This window comes from Equus przewalskii, chromosome 16 (assembly GCF_037783145.1).
Source record: "Equus przewalskii isolate Varuska chromosome 16, EquPr2, whole genome shotgun sequence".
Classification (NCBI taxonomy): domain Eukaryota; kingdom Metazoa; phylum Chordata; class Mammalia; order Perissodactyla; family Equidae; genus Equus; species Equus przewalskii.
The window spans coordinates 51,832,314-51,857,296 of NC_091846.1; the positions used below are offsets into that span (position 1 = coordinate 51,832,314).

Consider the following 24,983-nt stretch of genomic DNA (forward strand, 5'->3'; position numbering starts at 1 on the left):
ATGGCTTAACAAATGTTTTTCATAACAATGGTAGTTGTTCCTTTAGCCTACTAAGTAAATCCAACTAAAATGATATTTACCCTGAAAAGGTAACTCTCATCAAATCTAACTTGACCTAAGTTATTTTGTCACTTATTCAACCTTCATATAATTCAGTGTTAAAGTTTTTTTACACATGAATCTCTGGTCTTTTGAATTGTTTGCACTGCACTTTGCAAAATATATACATTGTATAAAAATATATTAAAAAATACATATCTCAGGTAGAAAAACATCCAAGAAAGGTTATGTCAGTAGGGTTTACCATGAACAAAACTTCCAAAAATTACTTAAGAGGCAGGGAGAAGCAGTATATATATTTTTTATATATATTTTAAAGTTCTCACTAAATCCACAAACTTGGTAATATTTTAACCATTTATACAATAACAACTATCAATGTTTTATAAGGACTACTTCCTAGAAAATAAAGACAACATAAAGAGATGGTACTCAAGCTACCTATCTAATATTGCATTGAAAACTGTCACTGAGGGACTGGTCCGGTGGTGCAGCGGTTAAGTGTGCACATTCCACTTCGGCGGCCTGGGGTTCGCCGGTTTGGATCCCGGGTGCGGACATGGCACCACCTGGCACGCCATGCTGTGGTAGGCGTCCCACATATAAAGTAGAGAAAGATGGGCATGGATGTTAGCTCAGGGCCAATCTTCCTCAGCAAAAAGAGGAGGATTGGCAGCAGTTAGCTCAGGGCTAATCTTCCCCAAAAAAACAAAACAAAAAAACTGTCACTGAAACCATCATTCTTAAACTTGTACTCAAAGATACCCTTGAGAGAAAAACTTGATCAGAGATCTATTTTTTTCACTATAACATACACACACACGTTTATAAGAACACTTTAAACTCACATCAATTATAAATTACTTTTTACTTTCACAAAGATCTTTAAATGAAAGATTATTCAAAATTAGATTTTAAATAAATAGAACTCTAGGATCAGGAATCACTAGTCTATAAAACTATCCACCACCCACCTTTGCTAACCTCAAAATTAGGTTATTCCAGGGTCCCAGCTGAACACTGTTCTAAGACTTAGCAGACCCACAGTCTTCTACTGGTTACAATGCTCCAAGAGCAAGTCGTACCAGGGAAACCCCCAGCAATGGACCATTGTGCTGGCAGGGAGTATTCACTACAAAGGGGATAAATCAATTTAGGAGGTTTTTTTCAAAACTTATTTAGACCACAATCAACTTAAAACTTCTGAAAAGCATCCCACTCACCCACGCACATTAGGTTAACTGTTTGGAATTCTTAATGCATTTTTCCAAGGATAAAATGGTATGTCTATTTCTCTACAATCCTAAAGAAAGAACACACAGGGCTAAAAAGGTTCCTATGAATCCCCCCACCTCACACTCATTTTCCCTTTTTTAATCTTTTAAACTCAGATGAAAACAAGGTTGCATATACTTCTGGTCATCCTTTGGAAAGACAACTCGAGATACATAGTTAAGACAACTATAAGGACCTTAAAAGCTAGAGCTATATATCATGTCTTGGGCAAAAAGTTGTAGAAGCATGGGTGGGAGAATGCTGAGCCAGGGTCACTTCCTTAGAGTTCAGCCCCCTCGTACTAGGAAGCAGCAGATGAGGGATGGTTAAGAAGGGCAAGCAGCAGAATTACATCTCAGCTTCTACCTCATCCCTCACCACTCATTCTGCCAAAGCAGACCTTATTCTAGGCCAGCTGAGAAAAGGATGATGAAAAGAAAGGTGACCCTACCTCCTGTGAAGGAGAAAGAAAGGAAAATTCCTGTTGTCTCAAGACAATACAACTTGACATTTAACTTGGTGACTAACCATATATTCTAATTATATCATGTTATATACAGAATTGCCCGTTTTAGGAAATTCTTTGTGGCCATGAATTGCACTTCATATGGTCTATTTACTGTCAAAGTGTAGTTATTTAGTAAGTTAAAAATAATCAATTACACTAAAAACTTAAAAGCAATATTTATAAAACATTTAAATCTGAATTTTCAATAAATTACTTGTAATACTTACTGCTTCAGCTTCTGCTCTTGTCTTGAATGTAATTACTGCATGAAGCGAAGAGTCATCAATCTGACAATCTTCAATTTCACCATATTGCTTTAAATTAAAAAAAGTATTTCCTCCAAATAAATATTTTGAAAATCCAAAATCCTAACGGTTTTTAAAATATTAAAATACCAATAAATATAACCCAGAATACATAACAATTCATGATGATTAACAGAAAACAATGGTGCCTAATTCACCTTAGTACTTGATATTATAAGATAAAGGAAGGTCCTATCTTCCAATATTACTTATAATGCTACACTTTTTGAATTAGAAAAACTTCTATTTGATTGAACTATTCTTTAAATAAAGGAAACAATGGTCAAAGACTGAGTTTCCTTATTGCCCTTCCTTTTATACTCACTATTCCGACCCCAGAATATGCCAATAAATACTTTCTAAAGCAGAATATTTAATCCTCAGAACATCTGATGAATTTTTGTATCATTATCAATTTAAAGATGGGGGTGTGGGGGGATGGAGTCAGAGAAGTTTAGTAATTGTCCCAAAGTAATTAAGTTAATCACTAGGATGAGAGTCCAGGTCTTTTAATCCAAAAGTCTAACACTCTAACTGACCCTGCTTTCACTCTTACTGTACACTCCACTAGATCACACACTCTTTTAGGACATTTAAAAGCTAAACACACTAAATTATGCTTGTTTCTGGCTTGTCAGATTTTATTTTTTCCATGTGTAGAAGGATTTGTCTACAAATAGCAACATTTATCATATAAAATTCTAGTCCTTTATAAATCATGACTACCACATTCCTTCTTTCCCACCCAAAAATAAAATTATAAGACAATCTCATTAAACACACACACACACACAGACTCCATACAGAAATTCTGTAGAGTATAGTAAAAAGAATGGACTCTAGAATCAATCGGATCCCAACTCTGTCAGTTACTAGGAGTGTAAATTTGAACAAGTTACTTAATCTCTTCACCCTTCATTTTCCTCATCTCTACAATAGGCCTAATAGAGATACCCACCTCATAGAGTTGTCAGAATAACTCATAATATAATGAGTTATGCAAGACACTCAGAATAACATCTGACCCAAAATAAGTGCTCTATTAAGTTTTAGCTGTAGTTTTTATTACTACCAATACTGGTCCCAGTGGATAAATGAAAGAAAGCATTTTGTTAATCACAATTTATAATAGTCAATAGTCCCTTAATAACCTGGGTTTTTTTCTCTGATACCTGTCATATGTTCAAATCACACGTTGAGACAGAGATGCTGAACTTTAAAGCCACACTCTTAAAGACCGACAATTTTTAAATGTGTATTACCACAACTAAGTTTGAGAGGAGTTTGAGTCTTCAAATGCATGCAAGAATCTCCATTTAGAGCCTCTGAATGTTTATAAAACCAAAATCATCTTAGTCTCACCGAAACACATTCATAACAAACTCACCTTGTTAGTTTGGATTATTTTGGCATATTCTTTGCTAGTTTCCTGATTAGCTGTATAACTATATGCAACACATGTAAGTTATCTGGATCTCCTTCCACTTGTAAAGGGTGTGGAAGTGGGGTGCATAGCAGGGAAGAATTGGGCTAGATTATCTCCAAGCTCCTCTCTAGTTCTGATTCCTTTCTTTCTCCCTTTGAAGTCATCAAGCATAGGACTTTCCAGACTCCTCATCCTTAAATATTAATCATTTCAGTTATTTCTTAAACATATACCATTTCTGTCAATACCGCCCTATGTCCTGCTATTAACAGCCTGGAAAATGATTGTTAAACATTTAAATCTGAATTTTCAAAAGGTTAAGTGATTTGTGAACCTATCTATAAACTTAACTATACTCCAACATCTAAGCTCCAGTTTTATTACCTCGTGAAACTTGCCTCTATAGTTCTTTTTCCATCACAAGCTTTACTTCTCCAAGTTACTGAAGTACTTACAGTTTTTAATAAATTTAACTTGATTAAAAATTATGTTTGTAGTTTACTTTAACTGGCTTGTGTTAAACCCATATATGCAAAATTCTTAAAGGCAAAGAACTGGTTATTTCCTTCCTATCTCCAGAGCAATTACTATAATGCTGAGGGCAAGACTGATGCTTAGTAACCAACCTTTGAGATACCACTAAGAATCATAAGATTTAAGTTGAAAAGGCCTGTAGGCAGATATAATCTCCTCTCTGCACATGAGCCCAACAGATACCAGAAGTCCAAGTCGATAATGGACTAGCAGAGACTAGAATCCCATTCTGTTTTCTCATAGGTTGGTCTATTACCTTTAGACTGACTCCCTTTAACTATAGCCTGGCACTGACTAAAGCAATTTCAAGATTATATACCAAAATTTTGTCATGTTTCACTGCTAGGTCAGCTAGATCAAGAATACAGTCTTAAATACAATTCCACCTTAAGAGAAAAATAAAACCTGGATGGTGCAAAGTGTTAAATTTTTCCTTAAAAGTTAATGTCAGATGAAACTATAAGACTTCCCTCTCTGAAACAGTAAAGTTTAAATCATTCATTTCACAATATCTGAAGGCCTACTAAGTGTAAGAATAGTATCCTTTCTTTGAGATAATAAAATAACAAAAAACCCCTACAGCTCTATTTAAAATAATTAACAAAAGATTATTATATATTAATCAAACCCCTTGGTCAGATTAATGGGTTTAAATTACTCCTATCATTTTCACAATTTCCCCTTATCCATTATCCTCAACAATGGTTATCAATATTTGTTTGGTTGAGCAGTAAGAAAGTACCGCAAAATGAGGAAGAAGATCTTCTCTATCACTCTCTGTAAATGCAGAAATCTCCAATGCCCTGGGACGGTGATCCACCACAGCGTGACCAGGCACACCTCGACCTCGACCTCGACCCCTGCCTCGGCCATGAACTGCACCTCGACCTCTTGAATGAATTCCTCTACCACGACCAGATGAAAGAATCCCTCGTTTTGCAGCCTAGAAGACACGAGACAACAGGGTAAACATCTCCATTACTAACACAAGCCAAGTGTTATACTCTGTCAGATGAGTCAAACTTTTATACAGTTGGACATCATATTCAAATAATGCCCTATAAAACATTCTCATAATTTAAGTTGGAGTTTTAGTTTTTAAGTGAAAGCAAATTTAAGTAGCTAATGAAATTAGAAAAGAAAATAACAGTTTAAGCAATGTTTTGAAATTACTAAATGTGCCTTTTTCTAAGTTCTCATTCCCTAAGACATGAGACTATATCACAAAAGGACAAGCAATTCCTGATTTCCAATAATACACAATGTTAGGTGCTACGTCAGATGTCAGTTTAATACAGATACATAATACCTACAAACACAGTAAATGTATTTTTCCAGTTATGACTTTCTTTTTTTTTGTTTTTCTGAGGAAGATTGGCCCTGAGCTAACATCTGCTGCCAATCTTCCTCCTTGTGTTTGAGGAAGATTCACCCTGAGCTAACACCTGCACCAGTCTTCCTCTAGTTTGTATGTGGGTCTCCATGACAGCATGGCCACACAGGAGTAGTGTAGGTCCACGTCGGGAACTGAACCCAGGCCACCAAAGCAGAGCATGCCAAACTTAACCATCAGGCCACAGGGCTGGCCCCAGTTATGACTTTCAAATACATTGTTTCTAATTGTTTGTTGACTTGTGTAGATACACATCTCAAACTCAGCATTTTGATCACTTACACTAACATCATTATCATTATACAACCAATGTAGCATAGTCACTTATACTCCCCCATATCACTCTATATGAATAGCATACTATTCCTTCATTCCACAAATATTTAACGAGCACTTCCTGTGTGCAAGTCTTATCCTCATGAAACTCAAATCCTAGAGGAATAAAGAGACATTAAGCAACCAAGTTATTTAATTATATTAAAAAGTGACTCAAAAAGTGACGAAATGCTTTACTTAAAGAATTTGAACAGAACATTAAGGATCTGCAATGAATAAACTACTAGAATGAAAGTCCCATGAGGATTTTTTTCCCTGTTGTACTCTGTTCTTTATCCCCAGTACCTATAATAGTAACTGGCAGATTGTAGATACTTACTATTTGTTCAATGAATCAAAGAAAGAACAAAGAAAAGGGTGAGGGGTGGGGGGTACAGCATGAACAAAGGAAACAAGGTTGAAAGGAACATGGTACTACATCAAAGAATGAACAATATCCAGTGCAGTTGGACTACATGAAACAGAGAGATGAGGCTGGAGAGATAGGCAGAGCCAGATCATGAACAACTTTAAGGACCACATTATAGATTTTGATTTTGATCCCAAGAGCCATGAAAATCAATTAAAAATTTTAAGCAGAGAAGTAGAGTAATGTAATCAGATCAGTGTTTAAAATGTTATTCTGGCTAGAGTTTTAAGAACAGAGTAGAAAGAAGATGAGAACAAGCTGGGAAACTAGTCAGTAGGATATTACAGTAGTACCAGCAACTGAAGATGAAAGCTTAGTCTATAGTGGTAGCAATGGAGACAGAAAGAAGTAAACACATTTAAGATATATTTGGGAGTAACACATCTAAAACTTCAAAATTAATTGGATATGGATACTGAAGAAAGAAGCATCAATGAAGACTACTGGATTTCTGCTTTGTGTAATTGTGGAGACGGAATTTCTGGGTAAAATAACCACAATTTTGCACATGCTGAGTCTGAGGATACAAGACATCCAAGCGAAAATGTCAAGTAGGCGCCACTGTCAAATCTCTACAAGTATAATACTTCAGTTTTTCTTAAGACAATCTTAACCTTAGCTAAAATAATCATCTAAAATCCAAATAATAAACTTCAGAGGTCAAGGATTAATGTTAATAATAGAGTAGCATACACAAAAGCAGGCTCTGAGGAACATTAATGTCTCAAAATGCTCCTTGAAAAAGGGAGTCCATGGACCAAGTCTGAGCAATACTGAATATTTAATATGTATTTTTGGATATTTACAAATTAAAAGTCTCTAAGAAATCCTATAGTCAAAAAACATGTTTAATATAACCTTTTCCAAATTTGGCCTCAGAAGATTTTTTCACTAATACCTATTAAGAAAAAATGGAATTGGTGTGGTGAATAAACACACTCTGGGGAATACTTATTGTACTGTAAAATATACTAACAATAACTACAAATGAAAGTTTAGCCATCACAAAAGAAAAACAGAAAACGCCATTCAGTGATAAAGAATCAAAACATAGACTAATAAAGAATATTAATATTATATTATTTATCTGCTAAAACTATGGGTCAAAATTTTTAAGATGACAATTTGGTTTTTCTTAAGTCCCACCAAAACAGGCATGAATCTCCAGAATGGGGAAAACACAATTTCTATATTAACATAAAAGAAATCTATCTTTTTTCAAAACCTGTTATCTTGAGCAAGAGACACTGGCAACCATATCAAGTTTCCAGAGAAGGCAAAATACATCCAGGTTTAGGACACCATCCTATAGTTTCCTATGACTCTTACAAGATAGAGCCTTAAGACAAGCACAGTGACTGCTAAATGTCAAGATTTTAATACCTGGATGCCAGTACTCAATATAGATTTGTACCAAGTCAGAAAAAAATGATCAAGGTGCTAAAAAATTTAGAAAAAAACATTATTCTCAGATTAAGGAAAAGCAATAATCTAAAATAAAAAAACTTAAGTTGTGGCATCAAACAATGATAAATATAAACAAGTACCAACTACATTAATGACATTAAAGTCTTTGTACTTCAAAATGTAATCCTGATTTTCACACATCTTTTTTGCTAAACGTTAAAAATTCTCATGTACAGGGATCAACTTCACTAGGAGATTCTTATAAGAATTTCTAAATTATAAGAAAGTTTATTTTCTCTTTTATAAACATCCACAGCACCATCTATAGGCAAAACTGAAGTAAGCATGTTCTTCAACATAGTTCTACTACTGAAAAATCTGATCCTTATAGACAATATAATATGCCTATATTTGTGCAGAATATCACCATAAAAATACCTGAAAAGCTTTTAATGATTTTGGTCCCAGGGAGAAGGACAGATCAAAAACAGAAAAGGAACAAAATTCACTAGAAGCAGAGGGACTTAGGTGTATAGGTAAAACGGCTGCCACCCCTCATTAAACACCAGATTTTCTCTATGAGCTCTGAAAAATTTGTTAGCGTCTTTCCTCCTTCCTATATCAACTCCCAATACGTATGCCAGAGACTAACTGATGACTAGAATGAGAAGAGATTTTCAAATTAACCACCACAACTATATCTGCTCCTCTTTAGCATACTGTGTAGTTGGGATGAAACATACTTCCAGCTGTAATTCTGTATACTTTCTCCTAAGCTCAGTGACTTCTTCTCCAGCTTGCATCTTCTTATATAAATCCAGTTCTGTGTCAAGCAATTCTTTCTGCATCTAGAAAATAGTAATTAATATTTTAAGTGACAATAATTAATGTCCTGCATCTATACAAAACTTTTTCACAAAGGATTTTGACACATTCCCATTTAATCCATATATTTCTTCTCTATCTCCAGGCCTAGCAGCCTAGTACAAGCCATCAATCACCTCTCATCTACACTACTAACAACAGCTTCCTAACTTGTTCCTATTTCCACGGATTTCCCTATAACTCATTTTCCTTACAGAAGCCAGAGTGAGATTTTTATGGACCGATAGGGAGTAATTTTCAGGAAATAACTGTGGAAAGAAAAACAAAAAACCAAGGTGTTAATAAGCAATATATAGTATGCTTTTATGTAAGGAAGAATACACACACACACACCAAGAAGGAGAAAAGAGTGGAGAAAGATTGTCAGGGATCAAAGGAGAAAGGTGTTCTATGTATGTCCTTTTATATAGTTTAACTTTTTTTTTTTAAGATTAGCCCTGAGCTAACATCTGCTGCCAAACCTCCCCTTTTTGCTGAGGAAGACTGGCCCTGAACCAACATCTGTGCCCAGCTTCCTCGACGTTATATGTGGGACGCCTACCACAGGATGGATCCGAACTGGTGAACCCCAGGCTGCCGAAGCGGAACACGCGAATTTAACCACTGCACCACCGGGCCAGCCCCTATAGTTTAACTTTTGAATCATGTTAATGTTTTACTTATTCAAAAAATAAAATTAAATGAGCAACGAGGGGGAGCAGGATCTAAAAGTGAATACAAATAGAAATACACCTAACTTTATCAAATTGATAACCTAACTTGACAAAAGAAAAAACGTAACCCTAGACCTCAGTTCTGACTCTATTCCCTTGGTGGAATATATTGTGAGGTTGTAAAAAATGGAAAAAAATTCTGAATTTTATATTTAGTTAGTTGTTGGAAGTGGTATTGTAGCAATTCTGGAACTATCTGGAATGTATTACAGGACTATGCAAATGAGTAGTGTACTGATGCTAGTGAGAACCAAGTTGTCATTACGGGAACAGGGAGATAAAACATGGAATAAGAGAAGGAAAGGAAGAATTCTGTGGTGTTGGATTAGAATCACAAATATCAATATGAACTCATGATTTTACATATATATACACAAAGTATAAACATTGTATAACTCTGTTTTTTTAAATTACTTTTTACCACCTGAAATTATCTTGCTCACTTATTTGTAGCTAACAGGTTAATCTACCTGAATTTTCCCCCATCAATCAATTCATTCTGTACAGTGCTGTCATAATGTTACCTCTCTGTTCGTTAACCTTTTATACCAACAACTTCTTAAAAAATAAAGCTCAAACTCCTCAGTCAAGCATTCAAGCACCTATATCATTTTGTCCTCATCCTACCTTTTCAAGATTATCTACAACTACTCTAATTACTGACTTTCCAACTGTATTACACAGGATTCAAAAGATTAGCAGAGTCTGCTTGTTTGTGTTTATTTACTTATTAATTAATGAAGGAGGGAGAGAATGACAGCACACAACGGTTGGATTCTGAGCAAAGGATATTACCTAAAAAGAAAACTGAATCTTAAAGACGTAGTTTTTAAATTTTTTTTTAATAAGCAATAACATGAATAATAACACAAATCAAAATACCTGAGTTTTGGTTTTTATACTTTTTGGAAGACAGCGTCCAGGAGAGACAGCTTTGACCTCATCTTTCAACTTAGTAATATTTTTTGTCAAAACCTCTAAAGTTTTCATTATTTCTGCTTTATCTTCAGACTTCATTGCTTTGTTTTTCTCCAGTTTTGAAATTAACATCTGCCAAATTTTTAAAAAGAGAAAAATATATTTATTCTTACTATTATTAACAAAGCAAACACAGCAAAGTAAATATAAAAATAAATGCTATCTTTAGTTTATGTATTCACGACAAGGCTTACAACCACTAACATAGCAGAATAACAGATTTGGTGATGCTATCTCAATCCAAGTCTTAATTTTGGTTTACTTTGTGAAGAACTGTATTACTACGTAGGTCTCAGAACATAAGTTCAGAGCACACAACCATAAGAAATTCAATTCAATCTCTGAAAAGTTACCAATTTAAAATATTATCAACAATTTTATTACTTTCTAATTCATTTGTTGATATTACTGCCTCTTAGTATGCCCATTTCAAAGGTAGTGTATCTCAGAAAGAAAAAGAGGAAAAGTGTTATGGTTCCCTTCATATAATGAGATACTAGAAAAACGGAATGTTTAATTACTTTCTTTGTCACAAGGAATGCTAATTGACTAGCCTAGGAATGATATCCTCAAGATGGAGAGGAAACAAGGAGATAAACAAGGTAATGTGGAGTGGAAGACACCACACAGTATTATAGCTTCTCTGAGTGAAGACGGTTTCAGTTTTTGGTGTAAAGCATTGTGATTTGTCTGTATCTTTAAATTAGAAAAGACATTACATTTTAAACCAAAATGTAAAAAGTGTCTGTATTTTCAATATTTTAAGATGTTATAAGCTTTATTACCAGACATAATCAATTAGTGACACCGATTGAATGTGATAAACTAGAGCAACACCATACAAAAGAAATATTGCAAGCCACACAAGTAATTTTTAATTTTCTAGCAGCCACATTAAAAAGATAAAAAAGGAAACAGTAAAACTAATTTAATAATATATCCTATTTAACCCAATATATCCAAAATGGTACATTTCAACAAAAACTATTGAGATATTTCACTTTTTTTCTTCATACTATGTCTTCGAAATCTTGTATATATTTTACACTTACAGCACATCTCAATTTGGACTAGACACGTTTCAAGTAGTCAACTGTCAGATGTGGCTTTTAGCTACTGTAGTGGAGAACAGAGCACTAGAGGATCCCAAGCCAACTTAAAATAGGTATGTATCTCAACATTGAGAATATGGTTCTATTTTACTATCTTTTGAACAAAATACCGTGCAGCAACATACCTAGATAAATACGCCTTATTTTCATTTCAAGTTGATAATCACAGTTCCATTTAAACTAAAACCACAGTTCCATTTAAACTACTCTTATTCCTAGTCCACCATTTAATGTATGCTCTTCATCCCCAATACATTATCGACTGATACACACATTATCATTGATAAACACTTCAGTTTTATCATTATCAATTAGAATAAATGTTTCTCAGGACTATCTATATAGTGTAAGATTAAATTCACTCAAAACTATAACAGTTAAAAATGTATTTTGCCAAATCTAACTTTAATATTTTACCTTCTGTGTTTCAATGTGCTTCTCTAAAATTTCTTGTTTCCTTTTCCTTACATCCTGCTGAAGTTTCAATGCCTCCTAGAGAAAGGAATCAAAAATATCATTAGAATATTTTTACTGTTTATTTTTCTGATAAACAAAATTATTTAAGATAAGAGAAACAGTGGTAACTGCAGAAGCTCGGCAACAAAAAACTAAATGCAAAGTTTTGCTATGTAAAACTTAAATATGTACGCAAGTTTCAAATATCAATGAAGAGAACCTTTCATTTCAAGAAAAAATTAATATTTATTGCTACACTAAGGAAAGTGAAAGTTTAGTGGCTGCCAACATACACTTTTCTTTTCTATTTTGTGATAAGCACTGAAAAGACATATACACGCAGAAAAGCTTTCTGACATGCAAAATTTGTACACTACTAGGTGTACTTACCTGTTTTTTTTTCTGTGCTTCATTATTATCAACTGCAGAGGTGGAAACAAGTAAAGTTTTTTGTGCAGCCTTCAAAGCAGCTGGATTATACACCGTTTTTGTTAGGCCAGTAGATGTAGACAACACCTACCAATATAAAATCAATTTCTTAAACAATGTAGCAAGTATTCATCATTTTCTAAGTCCTATTTTCTATAAAACTCGACTTTAAAGCACTTGTGTCAAAATTCAATATATTGAACTAAATGTATTTTTGTGTGTGTGTGTGTGTATATATATAGTAACTAAATCACATTTAGTGATTTGAAAGGGTATGAATGAAGGATAAGCTATAAATAAAAAATTTTAAATTAACATCACATACATATAGGAATAAAAAAAGCAAAAAAGCATATAAATACTTCAAGAAAAAACATTGCTATTACTCTATCACTGAGAAAATATTAGTTGCTGAATACATTTACTAGCATTCCTAGTGACTAAAGCAAAAACTGTACACAAGAGCATGGCACAGGAGAAAACCTGATGCTGTCCCTCAAGCAATTTAACATGGTCATCTGCAATTTAAAGTTCTGAAATTAACCTTATTGCTCTCTTTCTCCATTCCTTTTCTATCATTGCTCCTTCTACTTTAAGTGACCTTATACTCTTAAACCCAGCTCAGGTTCAGCACAACTAGTCAAGACCTCCATAAAGCCTTAATCATTTATTTCTTCTGCCCAGGTCCTTCCATGAAATTTTATTCCTACAGCTATTAAAAGATGTAATAAAAATGACCTGATGATATATTAATTTATGTTTCTCTCTCTGTCTACACTGTTAGGGCCTGGAAACAAAAACTGTTTTTCTCCACTTTATGCCTCTTCCAGTACCTAAACATTGCTACCAACTAATTATGAGACTCCGGGTAAGTTCAGACACCTTTCTTGGCCTCACAGTTTGCTTCTCTAGAAAATTGGAAAGTTCAACTTGATAGTGTCTAATGTCCTCACAAAACCAAAAATTCATTCCATGAGGGTAGGGATTTTCTGCTTGGCTCATTGTTGTATCTTCAATACGTAGAACAGTGCTAGGACACACAGTAAATACTCAATAAACATTTTTGCACTAAATTGAAATAAAATGATGATAGATCAAGAGTGGACCACCTTTTCTACACAAGGGTCAATTCAAGAAAATAAAAGTATACAGGCTGCCTTTTTACCCTTCAAAAGCACAAAGCTGTAGGTTCCATGGAGTAGTTGGTTACTGGTTCTTAGAAAGGAGGCTAGGGATTCCTTCAGGGAGATCAATGAATGCTACAAAAACTAAATAGGAAACCATGTGTGAACACCATAACTTTCCAGAGGAAAAAACATAGTTTCCAAATTCTCAAAGGAGTTCATGACCTAACAGACTAAAAAGAACTCCACAAACAGAAGAGTATCAATGAGAAAAAGAGCCCTATTTTCAGCTCCTAAAATGTAAATATCTAGGTATATCAGAGAAGTAGCAATTTGGACACTATTTTCTAATCTTCTATCATGAAATCAGATTAGGAAGCATCACAAAGTTTAGGCAATTCATCACTATTCTAAACTATTCAAGAATATTTTAGCTTCTAAATGAAATAAAAACCTAGAATACTTTATACGGGTTCCACAGAGTGCTACTGATGTTTGAAAATAAAGGTTCTTTACAATATTTGATGTGCATCAAACTTTGATAATTTTCTTCAATAACGAAAACTAATACTCAGATATCAATAACAAATAATGAAATGGAAATAATGAAATGCATTTAGTAAAACAGGGCATAGACAGTTTTTAGTCTATCAGTCACAATTCTCTGTAATTCTGGAGAAAATTTTTTTCCATGCTACCTTACTATACCAAACAATACCAAACTGTACGATTATACAAAGATGAGACTGTAACTTTATAAAGGGAAAAACACAAGATAATCTGCTAAAGACAGAGTTTGAGTGTTTCATAAACTGTATTTTCCATGAGGATTCCATAACAAGTTGAAAAGTTGTGCCCAAAAAAGATATCTACACTCAACTAAGTTGGAAACAATGAATATCATAATCCTATCTTTCTAGTTTCAAAATGTATAGTATCATAAAAGTTCTAAGAAGGCCCAAAGTAAAGAAATCCATTGACAGTAATTGTTTAATTCAGCATCTCTCCAATTTCAGTCAGTAAGGAACATTCCTTTTCAAAGTATTATTAACATTTGATAATAGACCAAGGAGTGTTGGGTTCAAAGTGAATGACAGTATCCGACAAGAATCAGAAGACTTCCTTATTCCTAGAAGCATCTCACTTCCTTGTTTTATCCAGGAACTTCCTTCTGTATAAAAAGAACATCAGCTAACATATTTCATTGAGCTTAAGACATCAGTGACCACAAGACACACTAGCATACACCCCTAACTAAAGAAAAAAAGGCTGCCAATTATAACCATAAACACCAGCAACTATAAGATGTAGCCCATGACTTCAGAGGCGTTAAGATGTGAAAATAAAATGTCTTAGAAACAATAAACTGTATGATTATAAATATTGCTCCCTATTTGAATTTACCTGGTTCCAGAGCTTACACAGTTAAGAGCCTGGATAGCAAGGGACATCTGTATTTTCAAAAGATGAGAACAGAGTTGTGATAAAGGAGAAGAAAATCTGTCAAAAATGAAACCAACAGAAGGAAGTGGCAGACCCAACAGAAAAGATGCTACAATTCCAAGAACACCATCAAAGTATAGGCAGTAGCCTTTCAAACCACACCTTCTTTATTTTTCAACAAGTTTCTGCAGTTGCTGTTTTTTCACATATGGCACTTATTTCCAGCAACTTTACTGAATTCACTTATTAATTGCAGTTGTTTTTGAATTCTTTTGGATTTTCTACATACGTAATCATGCCATATGTGAGTAAATATAGTTTTGTTTCTTCCTTTCCAATCTTTATAACATTTGTTTCATTTTCTTGCCTTATTGTACTGGTTAGGCCCTACACTTCTGACAAGAAGTGATGAGAGGAGACATCCTTTGTTATTCCTGATCTCAGGAAAAGCATTCAATATTTCAATAATGAGTGTGTCAGCTTCAAGATTTTTTTTGCAGATATACTTTGTCAGATTAAGGAAGTTTCTTTCTATTTCTAGTTTGCAGAGTATTTAATATGACTAATTAAGGAATTTTATCATATGCATTTTCTGTTTTTCCCAGCCCTCCTCCCCTTTTATTCTGTTATTGTATGAATTAAACTGATTTTCAAATGTTAACTCAACTTTGCATTTTTGGAATAAATGCTACCTGGCCAGGATGAATTAGCTTTTTCTTGTCACTGGACATTTGCTAATATTTTGTTTAGAATTTTTGTGTCTACATTCATGAGACATTGGCTTGTAACTTTCCTTTCTTGTAATATTCCTGTGAGTTTTGCTATCAAAGGTATGATGAATTCATAAGAGGAGTTGAAAAGTATCACATGCTTTGCTGCTAAAATGTACATCACTAATACTTCTAACTTTCCAAGACAAAAGCCAATTCCCTAACAAGATAGAGGCTACAATCCATTAACACCTCTTTATCTTATTTCCTATGTAAAATATTACCAGCTATAACTACTATTAGTACTTGTAAAGAAAAAGATTTTTCTCATGGAAAAAGAATGGAAGGAAAAAGTATTTTGCAAAAACTACTTACTACAAAAGAAGATTGTTACAAATTAAGTTATCCAAGTATCATTTTTTAATAACCAATGCCCAAGTAGGAATCAAATACAAAATAAACAGAGTTATGATGCTTCATAGCCACACTCAAAATAAGCTAGCTCTCACAGGTTTCTAAAACAGAAGTGCCCTGCCTAGATGCAATAAAAAGACAGTATCTGAGGAGTTATGTGTAAGAAGCTTATTAATATACTCACTCTATGGTCAATTTTTATATTAAATAAATAATTATCTTTTTAATAAATCTGGTATCTATACATTTATCTAATAAAAAGATAATCTTTTTAAAAAATATCATTTATGATATTCTCTTAAAGCAGCACACAGATGTGTTTTCTATAGCAAAACCTAACAAAATGGGAATTCCAGCAAGAACCAGATTTTACTTTAAAGTTAAATTTATAAAATATCTTCAGGGATTAATAGTTTCATTTCTTTCAAGAATACTAAATAGTTTAAAAGAGAAAGATTAAAGATCTTGCAGAGAAATATTTTCACAGCAAAGAAAAATGTGTACAGTCTGTAATCAATTTTTGTTACAACAGCTTGGTTCCCATAGTAAGATTGTTTCAGCATAGCAAATAATTTTATATAAATCATACTCCTCTATAAGCAAAATAATCCTGGTAATAATTCTGATTGAGTAATCCAGGTAATAATCCTGACAGAGACCAATACATTAAAAAATCCAAAGTAGTCAATAATAACTATGAAAGGAAATTATCATAAATTTCCTTAATCTTTATATTTAAAGTAGCAAAATTACGCAAAAAAAATACAAATTTAAAAATCAAAGTGTTACTTAAGTGACTGCATTTTACCGTTAAGGAAACTGAGAAAATAAGAATTCCTCAGGATCTTACAGAACGTCAGCTTCCAAATCAACAGCTGAAATCTCTATATGACATGCAATGTTCCTTCAATTATACCGTACAATTTCCCTTTTAAAAGTTCCACGGCACCAATGTTAACTAATCACCACGCAAAGGGACCAAGATACATTTTTAGATTGCAAAAAGAAACACTGCTAAGGAAGAGTAGCATTCCATATCTAAGTTGTGTTTTGTTTTCTTCTGGTGAGAAAGATTGGCCCTGAGCTAACACACCTGTGCCAATCTTTCCTCTATTTTGTATGTGGGTCACCACCAAGGCATGGCTTGATGAGTGGTGTAGATCCGTGTCCAGGATCCAAAACTGTGAACCTGAGTGGCTGAAGCAGAGTGCACTGAACTTAACCAGGATGCTACCAAGCCAGCCCCTTATCATAAGTTTGATATACAGTCATGTGTTGCTTAACAATGGGGATATGTTCTGAAAAACGTTGTCATTAGGTGATTTCATCATTGTGCAAACATCGTAGAGTGTACTTACACAAACCTAGATGGTATAGCCTACTACATACCTAGGCTATGCAGTACTAACCTACAGGACCATTGTCATATATGCGGTCCTTAGCTAACTGAAACATCGTTGTGCAAAGCATGACTCTACCTAAAACTAATATGACATACAAACACCAAATATTCAACCAATTAATCAGCTTGCTTTCTTAGAATTTACAACGGTTTTAGAAAGATACTTTGGACAGTCTTTTTTAAAAAACTAACCAGGGTGGTATATACAAATGCCACCTTTATTCATAATTCTATCTCTTGAGAGGCACTCAAACATCATTTCACTGATTACTCAAACAATATCTATTCGATAGCTATTGCAATGTCTTAATATTTAGCAGTATCAATCAGGTTTTAAGTTTCCTCTCTCTCAGCCCTCTCATGAAAATAGAATCTTAGAACAAAGAAGAATCACTAAAGGATTTACTGGGTGTTGTTTACAGGAAGGGGATAAAATTTTACATTTGTGTACTTATTTGCTTTAATAATGATAGAAGATACTGTGCGGATACTAGTTTTGAGTTTTCCTCTGCCTTCAATTAGAAAAACATTTTTTAAATAATATTCAATCATGGGGAGCATTCTTTAATTCTCCCTAAGACTTCTTTGAATCATTGACCACTAAGGATTCTGCAGCAAAAATCCCTATGGAGTAGGAGAACAGAAACAACAAAGAATAAGCAAAAATAAAATGATATTCTGTAAACAAGTCACTGAAGATGACTTAAAGTTACATACTTGTAAATAATTTCTTTCCTTAAAAGATTCTTTACAGTACTTAGTGAGTAGTTTTTTTTCATAAATAGCCCACTACCATTAGTGATTTTTCACAAATTCACTTAGTGGTAACTGTAGTAGTAAATTTATACTATCAATTCCAAATTTGTATCTCTAAAGCTACGCAAAACATGCTAAAAAAAATGAAAAAAGTAGCAAAACATACTAAAATCTTGTAAACACTATAATTAGTACATTTCAATTTCAGAGTTCAAATCCTGACATAAAAAGATCCTAAACATCATCAGGTTTTTAAAAGACCTCTCCAGAACTGCTCAGGACTATAGTTAAGTATATCAGATCTTATATTGCATTTTTATTCCTTAGTTACTTATTATCAAGGAAAATAAACCTAATCAAAGTAAATATTTAGATACTGCTAAAACTAGCAGCATAGACCACGCAACACAAATTCAGAGAAAAGGCAGGGGGGCATCATATGGAAAAATTTGAAGGCTTCATAGAGACAGAGTGATTTTCAATCTTTAAAAGAATGACTAGAATTCAATTAGGCAGAGGGAGAGGCATTCCAGAAAAATCACCACCAAAAAAAAAAAGAGATGCAGAAGAGCAAGGGACAATGAGCAGAAAGGAAGGACTAAAGCAGAGGTAAAAGATCCAGAAAAACTGAAGTATGATGAGCTATAAGATCAAGCAAAGTTATTTTGCTGAGGAAATAACAGTTTTTGCAAGGAATTAATATTAAAATAAGTCTGAGAGTAGGATGGTGGCAGTATAAACTAGAGGAGGAGGATGCCAGCTATGACACTGCATCCCGAGGCTAGGCAACTGAAGGTGGTACAGAAAGAGAAGTGAACTACAAACACAAGTAAGTGACTCTAAGGCTTTTAGATTGCACAACTTGAAAAATATTGGTTATCACATCCAGAGGTGGTTAGAAGAAGAAACTAATTTATGTGGGAAATAATGAATCATTTTAGGCATGTTACACCTGAAGTAATGCTGAAGTGCCCAAAAGAAATATCTCATATCGAGAATGAGATTCAGATTCAAATTTCTAGAACTGCCAAAGTTTAACCCAGTAAATAAGGAAAACAATACACTGAAGAACCAGTGAAAAGAGCAGTTCAGCTATATCATTTATCATCTATTTACCTACGATGTCAATTTCCTATGTAATCTTCATAACAGAAAGACCCATGGGCTAGAAATAGGAGACCCAGATTCCAGTCCTAGCTCAGTAACTCACAGTGTACAGATCAATTATAAAACTATTTGGGCCTTACCTTTCTTTAAGGTGAGGACATAGAAATGAGAAAGATTATCTACTTTTGATTTCTGTGATTCCACATACCTCAAATAAGACTAAAGATCAGGGCAATCACTCATACCTAAACAGACAAAAAATAACACATCTACAGAACTATAAGACAGGTCCATAAATGATCTTAATTTAATCAGCATTTACCCCGTCATTTAAAAATGAAATGAGTAAATATATTGTCAGGCTATAAACAATAGCTGTTATTAGTAAATAAAAAACTTACATTTACATCATCCTTTCCAGGTTACAATACACTTTCAAAGAAATGATTTTATTTAATCCTCACAAAACCCCACAAGCAAGACAAATATTACCATCACCATTTTACTGATGAAGAAAAGGTTCAGAAAGGTTAAGAATACTGCCCAATGTCATGCAGTTAGTAAGTGAAGAGCCAGAGCTTGAACTGAGGTAAAACTCCTAATTCATGGCCTTTTGTATTAGGCTACCAGGGCTTTCAAATTAAAAAGAACAATATCTCTAAAGAAAATATAGTAAATAAAAAGAAAAAACAAGAATGGAGCACATGGAAAAATACAGTGAGAGGCAAGTATTAAAAATGCTGATGCAAAAAGTAAAAAAAGGTAGGCGAATATTTTTCTTTTTCAGCAAATGGAAAGCAAAAAGGTAGGAATAAGAGATACAGAAACTATTAAGAAGCAAGAGCTTGGAATTATGAAAAAATTAAAAAATTAAGATGCCACCTGAGAACATTTATGAAGCCAAGACAAACACATCATGCTATTCTTCTTACCTTTTCAGTTGCTGAAACAGATGGCTTTGATACAAAACCCAACCTGTCCTTCACAGATAACTTAGTTACATTCTAAAAAAATTAAAACGGACATATTCAGTGTTTCCCCAAACATATATAAGACTGTTGGGATTCTGAACATTCTGAATCTACTAACATATACTGACTCTAAGTGTACTGATGTTAATCACAAAAACTTGGGTCTTTTTCAAAGAGAGAGAGAGAAAGAAAATGTGTAAGGAAAAACAAACAGTGTGCAATATTACTCAATCACGAAAAACTATGATGTAAAATATGAGGTTTGAAACAGGTGGTTACTAAAGTCCCCTCCACTGAAACAGAAGCCTAAATTCTTAAGAATCCTATGTTGACAAGTGGAAAGTTTGAACATTTTAAATATTAGATTTGAGTAATTAAAATATGTGCCTACTTCTCGAGTTTAAAAATAAAAGCCATTCTGTCCTAAAGTATGTTAGTTTTATAGTCAAATATATTGTACTTGGTGTGATTTGGGATAACAGGATTGGGAACTTTTTTTTTGGTAACTAGTAATTAACCACTTTACATTCTGCATGTTTTTATAGAATCTCAGTATCTTACTCTTCACGAATTATCTAAGAAGACTATCTTAATAAGGTGGCATCCCTTAGCTAAGTAGGATACTATATCCTAACTTTATTTTACACAGCAAATGCTAAAACATCTGGAGACAAAGGAAAGCTGAGTTTCAGAGACTGTAGAAACAAGAAATTGCCACACAAGTGTGGAAGAGGGCGGGAGGGGGACGACATATGGAGAATCTGAGAGTTAGGAATAAGTGAGGCAAAGTTCTGCGAGAGCTGCACAAGTAACCTGAAATATTATAATATCAAGTATGCTAAAACCTGATGATTTAAGCCTTCCCCTCCCCAAAATTTTCAGTTCAGTCTACTGCATAATTATCTCTGGAACAGAATCCTAGTTAAGGAAAGGTGGTGAGAAAAACAAGATTAGGGTACTGAACCTCACTTTTCAGGCAGTTTTGCTGGAAAATATCCCCTTGACAAAGTGAATGATAACTCTTTCTCATAAACAAGTATTAACTAGAGAGAAGAATTTAAGATTCAAATAGTATAGGAAAAGTAGACTGTGAAAATGTTACGGTAATGGTAAAAAAAAGTTTACAGGTGGGGTTCAAATATGTATAGACTATCATTTTTCTGTATAAAAAATATACAATTAACTATAATTCAAATTGCCAAGGGAAATTAATTTACTGAGAACCTATTATGCGACAGGCGCAATGATAAGACTTTGCATTTACCTGAGGAAGGTCTGAACTGGCACTCTGGGCTTCTGCTGGTTCAACAGTACTTGAAGGTACTGGACCCAATCTCTCTTTGACTGACTGCTTCACAACAGGCAAAATGGGCTGCTGAACTATAGGCTGTATTACCTCAGAACATGAAAAAAACGTTAACAAGCTGATTAGTTCATGAGCATGGAAAGTAACCTTTGTTATTTTGTTAATAAATTGTCCAGACAAAGTTTTTAAAGTGCAGCTTATAATCCAAACTAAGCACCTTCCAAAATTCTTCACACATGTATACAGATGTTTTCTTTGGATAAAAGAGCTTAGTTATAAAGGACAAAATTAAAGTCTACTTTCATTATCTCGTCTTTTTTTTTCCTATTGTAAAGGAGAAAGTTAAATCGAGAAACAAACGGCTGTAATACACCTCTATAAGTAACTAATCTAACATGACATGATTGATTCTTCACTGATTCAAAGAGAGAAAAAGAGAGCCAGTCCTAATGGCCTAGTGGTCAAAGTTCAGCGTGCTCCACTTCAGCAGCCTGGGTTTGCTTCCTGGTGTGGAACCACACCACTCATCTGTCAGTAGCCATGCTGTGGTGGTGACTCACATAGAACTAGAAGGACTTACAACTAAAATACACAACTATGTATGGGACTTTGGGGAGAAGAAAAAAAAGAGAGAGGAAGACTGGCAACAGATGTTAGCTCAGAGTGAATCTTTCCCAGCAAAAAATAAAAATTTAAAAAAATTTAAAAAAAGAAAAAGAAAAAGAGAGAGAGAAGAATGGAGGGAAGAATTTCCAAGATGAATCCAGAGCCTGAGTTTCTGGAATATGTATAGCTACCATGTACTGAGTGTCTCTTATCTACCAGGGACTGTTTTACATACTTTACACATATCATCTTATAAGTGTCTAAACTAAGGATTAACCTCACAAAAAAATGAAAGAACAAGTTAGAGAGGTTAAGCAACTTCCTCAAGTCTAATGGTAGAGCCAGGATGTGAACAAGTCTACCTGACTGCAAGGGCTCTGTTCTTAAACACTATGCTAAGAGCTTTCTAAGAACAGCATTTAATTTCACATAAAATTCTCTCTTACCTTTGGAGAAGTCGTTTGCAACTGCTGGGTGCTTCCTTCTCTGTGCCAATAAACCTTAATAAAGCGATTGTTCAGCACTGCTTCTGTACTTGATATTGCTTTCTTTGCTTCTTCATATGTTGCAAATTGGATAAGGGCACCTTCAGGATCACCATTATAGGCAACCTAAGATTTAAAATATTAAGAACAGTGAATTTCCAAATAAGTCTGTTGCTTCATACAGTAAAATTCTTCAAGAAATAACATATTGGTCCTTCCAAGAAAGAGTCCATCTTTCCACTTCTTATATCTAGATTATTACCATAACCTGCTTTCACTCCAGAAAAAATGGTAACTGAGGACTGTTCAGAGTGGAACAGGAGCCTCTTATACATGACACTTAGTAGAGAAGGCTCACTGCACAAATGTCATATACAAGCAATCAAAATAGCTCACTTTTTACCCCCAATATTAATACTAAGAGAAATAATCCTTGTGTCAACGAGAGACACAGCCAAGATCCACAGTCAGAAGAAGGCAGTAAACTTCTCTGAAAGATGTGATCTCTAACTAAAAATTACAGAAAAATCCATCTGTAAAATTTTCCAAATTTGTAATTCTCACAAAAATATGTTCAAGAGGGCGATAAAACTGGAAAAAAAAAAAGACTACATAAAAGCAACAATCACATTTTAAAAACAAGGAAACTGATATTCAAAAAGTATGTGATTCTGTAGAACCATACAACTAATAAGTATTTAATACCTAAGGTTTTTATTTCAAATTTCCTGTTCTTTCAATAATAGCAGTGTTTTCCAAAGTGTGGCATATAAACCACTGGTCATGTGAAGTAATACAAAATAGGAATTCACAGCACAGACTCTGAATTAAATTGCCTGCCTCAAAGCTTGACTGCTATTCTCACTGGAGCATGAGCAAGTTATTAAACCTTGGGCCTCTGTTTCCTCTTCCATAAATAAGATAACAATATCCACTCTGTCGTGTGAAGAATTACATATAATTCATGAAGAGAAAGTATATAATAAATATTCAATAAATATTAGCTGTAAGGATGATTTTAGGTAGCATTTTAATAATTATTCACTGGAATTTAAAACATCAATTTCACCAATATGTTTAATTAGATAAAGCTAAAGGGTTTGTTTTTAACTGACTTTTAAAAACATGTATTTTACAATTAACAATGCAGGTAGTACACAGATATAGCAAAAGATCAGTAGAGATGAAAAGATATCAACCTCACTAGTAACTGAGGAAACGTAAATTGAAATAACAGTAAGTTACCATGTTTTGCCCCTTAGCTTTGAAAAATTTTTTAATTTAACATTACCAGCGTAGTTAATTGTGAGGAAAAGAATATTCTAAGAACTTCTTTATGTCTAGATCTAAACATGGTAGATCAAATTGAATTACCATAAAAAAAGAGAGATATTCAAGATTAAGTAAATAACACCTAGGTAACATATATATATTATGGGCCCACATATTTTTTACTACATATATTCTTAAGTTTGTGTACTGATTGATTGGTAAGTAGATAGATACAGAAATACAAAACAAAAAATCTAGAACATATGGTAAATTGTTAACAATAATGTAATTATATTACGGGGATATATGTGCAAAGGAATGCGAAGAAGAAAAACAGCTAAAAGGACAAGTTTTCTTTAAATTCTATGTAAATCTCCATTACCCCACCCAGAGTGAGCATGCATTTTTTTCTTCCACTACTTTTGTAATAATATTTTTTAAATGGCAAGAAAACAAAATTTTCCAAAATATTTAGGTTTCCAAAACCTAAGCTGTACTCTCTAAAATTTATTATTTTTATCAGATTAAGGGAAATAATTATTTCAGTTGAAAAGAATGCCATACAAACTAGAAATATAGCCCAACATTATTTCAACACTTTTAACGTCATATAATGTTAGCTCAATACTAAATAATCTTACAAATTACATATACCCAAGCCAAGACCTAATTTTAGGTGAAATTAAATACAAATTACACAAATATTTATCTGTAAGGATGTTCAAAAGTGGCAGAGGAAAAAGTAAACGTTTAAACTAATTATGGATTACACAGTATTTAGGCCCAAAAGGTATCTGTTAAATGCATGGCACCACAGACGTGGCAAAAATAAATCTGACTGAAGCATTCTGCTGAAATGATTTTGAGAAAGTGAGGAAATGAAAACTACTACCAGATTAGATTTTAGCAGTGTGATTATATAATTTTGCTGTAATTTTATGATAACCTTTATTAAGTAAAAAGTATATATAACACGATCAATCAAAATTCCTGCCTTGTCAAAGTAAAAAACTTATTTGAAATCACATTTTTCTAAAATATAGTTTCATTTCATATCCAATTTTCCAAATTTTCCATATTTCTTTATAAAAGTATTTTTTTTACTACATTAAGATCTGTCCCTAAATAATTAAGAGAAGACAACAAAATCATTTCATAGCT

At 33.5% G+C, this 24,983-nt stretch overlaps 1 protein-coding gene across 45 annotated transcripts in view; it reads right to left on the minus strand.

Annotated features, from left to right (window-relative positions):
- The window catches only part of RBM26 (RNA binding motif protein 26), an 89,391-nt gene that overhangs the window by 21,017 nt on the left and 43,391 nt on the right, over nt 1-24,983 (minus strand). For 12 of the 45 annotated variants that reach the window (XR_011528165.1, XR_011528170.1, XR_011528161.1 and 9 more), the window contains exons 12-20: nt 22,512-22,676; nt 21,418-21,549; nt 20,115-20,186; nt 12,188-12,313; nt 11,759-11,833; nt 10,134-10,301; nt 8,397-8,501; nt 4,851-5,051; nt 2,071-2,157 (exon numbers count right to left, since the gene is read on the minus strand). Coding sequence is in view for 19 of the 45 variants with exons in the window: in XM_070579043.1 (XP_070435144.1) it covers nt 2,071-2,157; nt 4,851-5,051; nt 8,397-8,501; nt 10,134-10,301; nt 11,759-11,833; nt 12,188-12,313; nt 20,115-20,186; nt 21,418-21,549; nt 22,512-22,676 (1,131 nt within the window). In the remaining 26 variants the exon portion in view is untranslated. The remainder of the gene's footprint in view (nt 1-2,070; nt 2,158-4,850; nt 5,052-8,396; nt 8,502-10,133; nt 10,302-11,758; nt 11,834-12,187; nt 12,314-20,114; nt 20,187-21,417; nt 21,550-22,511; nt 22,677-24,983) is intronic. The other 33 variants (XR_011528168.1, XR_011528166.1, XR_011528162.1 and 30 more) reach the window with 6 other exon arrangements.